This window comes from Thrips palmi, unplaced genomic scaffold, assembly GCF_012932325.1.
Source record: "Thrips palmi isolate BJ-2018 unplaced genomic scaffold, TpBJ-2018v1 HiC_scaffold_16, whole genome shotgun sequence".
Classification (NCBI taxonomy): domain Eukaryota; kingdom Metazoa; phylum Arthropoda; class Insecta; order Thysanoptera; family Thripidae; genus Thrips; species Thrips palmi.
In genome coordinates this window covers 5,871,673-5,879,934 of record NW_023144625.1, presented here as the reverse complement: position 1 = coordinate 5,879,934, position 8,262 = coordinate 5,871,673, and the positions used below count along the sequence as shown (strand labels likewise).

General features: G+C 42.7%; 1 protein-coding gene across 1 annotated transcript; it reads right to left on the bottom strand.

Moving 5' to 3' along the window:
* Positions 1-6,532: 6,532 nt before the first annotated feature.
* On the bottom strand, positions 6,533-7,802 carry LOC117642938. Its single transcript, XM_034381575.1, has 4 exons — positions 7,782-7,802; positions 7,122-7,691; positions 6,812-7,039; positions 6,533-6,733 (listed from the first exon to the last, which is right to left on the bottom strand). Exons 1-4 carry the CDS (start codon positions 7,800-7,802, stop codon positions 6,533-6,535), a joined length of 1,020 nt encoding a protein of 339 aa, XP_034237466.1.
* Between the last annotated feature and the right edge of the window lie 460 nt (positions 7,803-8,262).

Here is an 8,262-nt window from a genome sequence, read left to right as displayed (position 1 = left end):
GAAAAAATTCCATTTTTGAATTGTTCTTCGAAGATTGTTCAAATTGAAAATTTTAACTTTTTAGGCGCGGGGCTCAATGAGAATCAAATGAGGCCCAGGTCGGGGCTCAAACAGGCTCAGGTCGGGGTTTTGGACATCGCAGCTCGAGTCGGGCTCGGCCGGGGCTCAGTTCGGGGCTCTGGCCATCGTAGCTTAGTCAGTGCTCGCGTCGGCGCTCAAGTCGGGCTCGGCCGGGGCTCAGGCCATCGGGCTCATGTCGACCATGCCAGGCTGGCACGACGCTTGCAGCGGTCACCGCTGACTCTGACGCCTTGCCTCACTGTGCCTAGGCAACTCAAACTCAACACGCGCCAGCAGCACTCCGTCGCTCTGCTCCGGGGTGCGACAGAGGCAGCGATGGATCTTCTTGGAAACGCTTTCAGCCTGCCCGCCCTGCAGCTCCCGTCGCTCTGTCCCTCTTGCAGGCTTACGCAGCGCCGACGGGCTGGCAGGCCGGCTGGCTAGCAGGCCGGCTGGGCGGGCAGCGGGCGAAGCGTCGTGAACGGCGCGGCGACACGCTCCCATCCCCTACACAGCCTGTCCCAGGCGGCCGATCAGCTGATTTGGGTCATTTTGAAAATATTCGACACCGCCTCTCTCGCTGCCCCAGCGCCTCCCCGGGCCCGGGCAGGGGCTGGGTGACCTTTCTTATACCCAGTGACACCTTTTGGTCTGCGTAAGTTATGACTCGGGCCCGTGGGCTCTCGTAATAGTCGATAAACGGTGAAAAAATGGTAAAATTGAGTGATTTTCGAACCAAAAAAATTCAGTTTTTCAAGTCTTTGGCACATTAGAGGGGTGACCCACGACCCCTCGTGGCTCAGAGTGTTGTCTTTTATGCTACTGAAGACAAAATCAACGCGTCACCTACCTTGGCCGACGACGTGGAGGCTGTCCGGGAGCCTTAACAAGTAAAAACATGAAAAACACCGCTTTTTTGCATAAAACGGCCGGTAGGGTCATCAAAGCTTTGTCTGATCGCAAAACCGAGGACAGATCTGAAATCAGCATTAAAAAACGCAACTTTTGAGTGCTATTCCGTTGTCAAAATCGAAAAGTCGCAAATGTCGACGGCCCCTACTGGGCATGCCACAAGAAGGGTGAGAGCAAGAGCCGCATTCCGCTAAGGGGTTGTGCTCAAACGCGCAATCGTGCCGATCGTGCGGAGCATGCGCAGGACGTCAGTGTCGTGTTATAGCAGGCGGGGTTGTGTTTATACAGAGAGGATAAACAACAAGTGTCATTTGACTTCGACTTCGCTTCAGTTCAGTTCTACACGTATTCCTCCTGGTTTGATCATGAAAAAAATTAGACTTAGGTGTGGGAATGATGCATCGAAGTCATTTTGCTGCGTCGAAGATGATGATTTTTTCTGCGATGGCCGCAATAATGACTGCGGATCCGGACTACTTGACCAACCTGGGGCGTACCTCTTGTCAACGTATGACCCCTCGCAGTGCGAGTCTGTGGTCATCACAAAAATGATGTAACAGTGAGTTTCACATGCATGTTTTCTCTCAGAATATTATAGAGTACGGTTCTAATTTTCTCCGCCAAACATTGTTTGTCTGTTGTCCAGATTTAGTTTTGGATATAAGGACTACCCAGACTCCGTAGCATCCACGTCCAAATTCTAGTTTATTCACGTGTCCACCACATACATCGAATGAAGGTAATTTTAAAATTAAAAATGTAGTAATATTTTTATGGTGTTTCTTACTGTAACTTTTTGGCTGGATTCTAGCATATGCCACGTCTCCTGCACATAAAGAAGTGTTGCGTTAGTGGCTTTTAAATTCTTGTTGAGTTTGTGAAGTTCAAATACCAGTAATTTCTTTCTTTGGAAGTAATGTTTTCAAACTTATTTCAGTGGATCCTGTTACTCCTGTTAAGAGTGAGAGGAACACGACTGAGTGCAATGACTTGAGTTCCAACGTTGAAGGGCTGTTGTCCCCAAGCAAGAATCAACCATTTACAAATGGTGGCTTGAGAACCACACTTCCACCTAACGGCAAAAGTAATTTTGGGGCCCTTTTTTAAGGAAGTTGATATGGTAAGTTGAAAATAAATGAAGTAAATCTGCTTATTTATGATGATACAACATTCCAAATCCATTCATCCCGTGATTTCTTTTCAGATTGACTTAAGAGATTTTTGAATAAAACTGCTATTTTGTATGGCATAGTTAGTGAGGAGGGCACATCAGCTGTTAGACACATTGAAGAAAGAAGCAGAAATGCATCGAAGTGGAGGTACTGCATGCTTTACTTTTGAAAAAACCACTATTTGCCTCATGTTTGAGTAAATAATTCTTTTCTTTCTCCCTCTATTTAGTTATAAATGAACATGTAGCTTCTCTAATGGGGTCGATTGACCCCTTAGTGGTTTTCAATGACGAAAACCTCTTTTCTGCCAGGAGAGGAGCCGGGAACCTCCCCCAGAGAAATCTGTTACATGTGGCACAGGAGTAGTGAAGGTGTCAAATTTGCCACGATTTGTCAGAGAGGCACACTTCAAATGCTTTATTTCAATGTTAGCATATAATACAGATCTGGTCGAAGATGGTTTCTCCAGTAAAAAATATAACACACCACAGGAATGAAAGGACATGCTCTGTTGAGGTAATTATACGCATGCTTTTTTTTTTCTGAATCCTTCATGAAAGTGGCAGCGGCTAATATGTCCTTTCATCTTGGTTTGCAGTTTATCAATGCAAGTGTTGCTGAAGAAGTGTCCAAAGAGGTGCTGGTTATGAAACTATTCCCTTGAGAATGGAACATGAAAAGAAAAAGTAAGCCTCCTGCTGGTGCAAAACACCGCTGCATTGAATTCGGAAATCTACCTGGCTTCTTGAACAGGTGGGTTCATATATCTATATAGACTATTAATTAATCCTTAAGTATTGATTTATTACATTCCTTTTTTTCAGCTTCATTTTATAAATTTCTTGAACGTCCTTCTCTTTGGTGAGTCTAGTGTTGAAAGTGTTGAAAGAAAATCTTGTGTTGAAACTGTGTCTAATTTTAAAGAACGTTCGTGCGTGGTGCAGGTAATAAAATTCTGCCTAGATTTCTCTTATGATATGTGTTGCTGTTAGTAATAATTGATAAATCACTGAATTGCATTTTAATAATTTTCCATCCAGTTTATTGATGCTGATATTGCTGAGAGGGTCTTAGCAATGCAACCTGTAATTATGATCGCCGACAATTGATTCTGAATCTCAGTTCAGAGTCAACTGTTGAGCAACCATCAATTTATTATATTGAAAATCTTCCTGCAGCTTTTTTTCCGGTACTTTTACCTTTCTCATCACTTTATCACTCTGTTAGCATTTTTTAAAATGCCTTTCTGGTATTTAACCATAATTTTCTGTTTTGCCATCACCAGATGCACTTCTCTAACTTTCTGAATGACATGGCACAACATTGCCTGTTCGCTACAGATGACGACAAAGTTGTGGTTCGGGTCTTTGACCACAATCGGTATAAGAAAACAATGCTATGTGCAGGTAAGTAGACTTCTTACATGGTCATTGAGTGTTTCATAATCTTGAGGTGGTATGCGATCTAATTTGAATCGCAATTTCGCTATGTTCCAGTTTGTTAATTCTACTATTGCACAGAAAGTAAGTGCCATTGAACCACTTCTGTACGATCAGAAGATTCTAAAATCTTCGTTTAAGACGTTGTCTCAGCCACTTGATGTGCCACCTCCAACAGATCATATTTCTGATACAACAGTTGATCCTGGTAATTCAATCAGAGTGTGTACTGTCCCATGTAAAGAGAGTCAAATTCTTGATAGTCCCTGTTTTTCTTTAACAGACATTGTCTCAAAGGCCTCAACCATCCCTGGCCAGTCTGCTGTCGGCAAACTGGGGGGGGCCTGGGATGCCAAAAAGACAGAACAGTTTCTCCATACTCATTTGGCGTATAGCAAGAGAGGAATGCCAACACCCTTTTCGCTGAGGTGAAGGCCCACCTTTGGGTGCATGGTAAACTCGATTACAGTGAGGAGCAGCTTAAGGAGAAACTGAGAAGTGTCCGCAATTACTTTGTGAATACGGTCATGAAATCTGAGGCTGGCCAGGATGGGTCATCAAACTACCCTCACTATGATGTCATGTTGGAACTTTACCCAGCCTACAAGACCCCAGAGATCATCAAGAAAGGAAGAAGAAAGGAAGATGAATCAAACGACAGGTACTTCTATCTTCAGCTCAGCCTGGTCATGATTATGGTTGCAACTTTTTGATCGTTACATTCATGCTCTGTGTGTGTTTCAGACTCTTGGGATAACAGTGCCATTAAGCTTCTCCTTGAGAATACAAAACCACCAATCCCTCTTAATGCTGTAAATGGTACACACAGGACATCTGATGTGTACAAATTAGTGTCTGCCGCAATGCTGCAAAAGGGAAGGAATTTTCCCCTGCGGAATGCAAGCAACGCATGGCGAGTCTCAACGCTACCTTCTTTACCATTCAAGACATTGAGGGAAACCAGTCAGGGGCTGGAAAATGTTCAATGGATCAAGAGCATTACGAGGCTCTGACTGCACTGTGGCAAAAAGCTACGGAAATTCTGTAAACAGCTGTGGTAATTATCCGTAGCCCCCTTATCAATATTCTCCGTAGGCTCTTACAGTATTTTCCATAGGACCGCACAGTATTCTCCGTAGGACCTTACAGTGATCTCCGTAGGACTATACAGTCTGCCAGGTCCTACGGAGAAGACTGCGGACTTACAGAGAATACTGTACGGCCCTACGGAGAATACTGTAAGAGCCTACGGAGAATATTGATAAGAGGGCTACGGAGAATCCTGGCAAAAAAATTAACAGAATTTTCCGTACCTTTTTGCCACAGTGTGCCATACATGCTGGGAGTGTAGCAGTTGAGTCTCCCTACTCTTTCAGTGTTGGGGCTACTACCCAGGTAAAAAAGGGTAACATTGCTCATGTGAAAGTGGTGGGGGCTGGACAGCCAATGAAGTTGAGGAAGGCTTGGAACTGGAGAACTGATGTTCCCTTAACAGCCAATCAGCACAAAATCCAGCTTGACAATGAGAGAGCAGAAACATCCATGAGACTGCAGAAAGAAGCCATTGCAGCTCTGTCTGCTTTGACCAAGGCTCGTCAGGAGCGTGACAGAAGTCAGTTAATGAGTCAGTGATTTTTTTACTTGTAATTTGACTAAGTCATAAAGTTTTTCTTTTTTTTTTAAGTTTTATAATGATTTATACTTATTTAGTAAGCCATTGATTATGATGTGATGTATTTTTGTGTCATCTTCTGTTATGTACAATTGTTGCTAATGTTGTAAATTTTATGAAGGTTCCAGTTTATTTGAGTTTTAAGAGGAGATCTTCAACACTAATTTATTTATGAGAAGTGGATACTGTTGTGTTAGTTTATGCAGTAAGTGGCACCAGATGTTTTGTGCCACCACATGCGTACTTTACTTAAATTTATAAGACATTACATCATATTTTCAACAAACAATTTTCTTTTTTTTGACAAATGTAGGTAATGGGGTTGTTTTAACATTTCCAATGACCCGTAATTTGCCCACTCAGTCTCTTTGAAATTCCTGAGTATACTTTTGATCTCAAATATTATGTTTTGAGCCCTCTAAAATGTTAACTTCTTTTGTAAGTGGTATTGCATGATATATGCCTAGGAGCTACTTTCATGCATAAGAACTCAAAGGAGTATCTTTCACTGCGATTGTCACAATGTCTATGAATGCTCATGTGTTCCTATGTGTTTGGAGGAATGTTATACCTGCTTAAAGAATTAAGTGATATTGTCATTAATATTTGATGTACTTTTCTTTAGAGTAGAAGTCTACACTACTACAAGTAAATGTTTTTAATCTCATTAAAATTAATTTTTGGGCTTTGTCTGTTATGAACAATTTAGAAGCTCTTAGCATTAAAAATTATTTCTATGATTGTGGACTTATGCTTTCATTGTCAAAAGCATGATAAAAGCTGCAAGAGTGTCCTGTTTTTTTGTCTTGCTGAAGTTTGTTCTTGTCCTTTCCTTTTGTAAATGTTTGGGGATTCATTATTGAATTTGGGAATTCATTGGTAATTATCTTACATGTACCTAATTCTTTCCTGAAAATCAAAATTTTTGTGATTTATCATAAGATGGTGTTATTGTTCGTCAATCAGTCTATATCTGATATATCTCGTGTTTCGTTAGTATGTAACTAATTGAGAATTAAGGCTTATTTTGTTTTGAATACCTTAGTGAATTTAGATCTCATGTTATTTTTTTCAAGAAAGTATGTCAGTTGATCTGTGATCTAGTATACATTTTTAGTATACCAATTATTCAATTCTTTCTGTAAGAATTTAAGTTTTTGATTTCTGACATGAAACAAGTGTCATTTATTCCTCATGGGTATGGTGATTAAAGTAACCATACAGGATGAATCTTACATTTTATTGTTTCTCCCCAACTAATAACACGGTTCCATTAACTAATTTAAATCAGCAAAACGTTGAACAATTTCATTGCGCTTATGCCTGCCAGCAACTCTTGCCTCTTGCAACAAGCGCACAATTGGGTTTCTTTCCAGAAAATCTTCAGGCAAGTTATCATAATCTCCCTCAAGCAGCTGTTCTGCCATGTCGTCCTGATCCTCAATGACATCATCAGGCTCATCTGGATCAACAAAATCCTGTAAGGAACAATGACAGTAAGAATTGGAAGTCGGCAAGTACTGAAGCAGATGTCTGACTACATAATAAAAACGTACATGAACTTCATGACCCTCCAGTATCATGAAATTGTGCAGTACAAAACATGCCACAATAGTTTTGACTGCATACTCAATATTGTAGCTCTCCAAAAATTTCAAACGCCTCCACTGGGAGAAGATCTTGCCAAAGCAATGTTCTATTCTTACACGGCACCTACTCAAGCGGTAATTGTAGGCTTTCTGAGCCCGGGTTAGGCGGCCATTGTTCCTAATGGGAGTGAGGAGCTGTTGAAAATAAATGAAACAAGCACATGTGAAACAGAGAACGTCTAATGTAGTTTCATAAGAGGAAGCATCCATCTACTACCTTGTCAGTAAGCATATAAATGCTGTATCCTAGCATGTGCTGATTTGCCTCCAGCTTATCAGGATTTGTTAGCAGTTGTCTGCATAGGGGGCTCCGTCGGAACACCCTGGCATCAGTCAATGCCCCTGCCTCACCAACATGCAGATCACGCACAACGAGATTGTGATCACAGACTGCTTGTGTGTTCAATGAATATTGATGATGTCGATCAATGTATCTTCGAGGTTGCACTATAGGGGCATTAATTACCATATATGTGCCGTCACATGCACCTACAACACCAGGAAAACCTGAGTAGGCTTCAAAAGCATTTGCAATTACTCCACGCTCTTCCTGAGAAGGCCACTTTATAAATCGGGGTGCTAGTTCACAGAGGGCTTCAACGACTTTGATGAAGTGCCTATACACTGTAGATGGAGTGGTGTTAAACTGCGTAGCAACGCTACGATAAGAGTCAGGAGTCGCCAAAATCCACAAGGTATGCATCAAGATTAGGTCCACATCGTATCCAGAAAGTCGTTGCATGATTCCTCTTTCAAACATGTAATGGCCAACAACTTCATGGAGTATCTGTAAATGTACACGATAGATAAATAATGAGCGCGAAACTTAAGTGTAATAAATAAAACACATCAGGAGATAGAGTTAATTTGTTCATACCTCAAATGTCACTCTCGTCATTCGAAAGTGAAGCCGAAAAGCCGGGTCACCCATAATTTGAAATGCTCTCGTATCCACTGGCACATTCACCCACTTCGGTTCATCAACATTGCCACCGTCGACATTGTGGCATACAGGACATGATGTCACGATACTCCGTGCCAGAGAGACGAAAGGACTGTTTGAATCGCCCGCGCGCTGCGCGCTCCGCCTTCAACGACGCGTTCCGCCGTCCCTGGCGACACCAGCGCCTCCACGCGGACAAAAAACTGAACTCCTCAGTCCCACGCCGCTGAGCTCTCAGCCGTCAGTCACCGGAGCGACTCTGACGCGCGCCGGACGCAGCCACCTGTCCGTGCCGACCCACGCCGACCCGTGCCTACCCAGCCGGTCGTGCTGTCCGCGAGTGTGTTGACAAGTTCCTCGCCATGACTTCGCCGAATTTGGACTACGCTTCCTGCTTGTGCCCTTCCGAGGTGGG

Excerpts from the sequence above, each read along its gene's own strand:
- LOC117642938 (XM_034381575.1), bottom strand. The coding sequence starts at position 7,802 with ATGACGAGAGTGACATTTGAG. Across the intron at positions 7,692-7,781 it reads TGACGAGAGTGACATTTGAG|ATACTCCATGAAGTTGTTGG; the intron begins GTATGAACAAAT and ends GTACATTTACAG. Across the intron at positions 7,040-7,121 it reads TTTATATGCTTACTGACAAG|CTCCTCACTCCCATTAGGAA; the intron begins GTAGTAGATGGA and ends TATTTTCAACAG.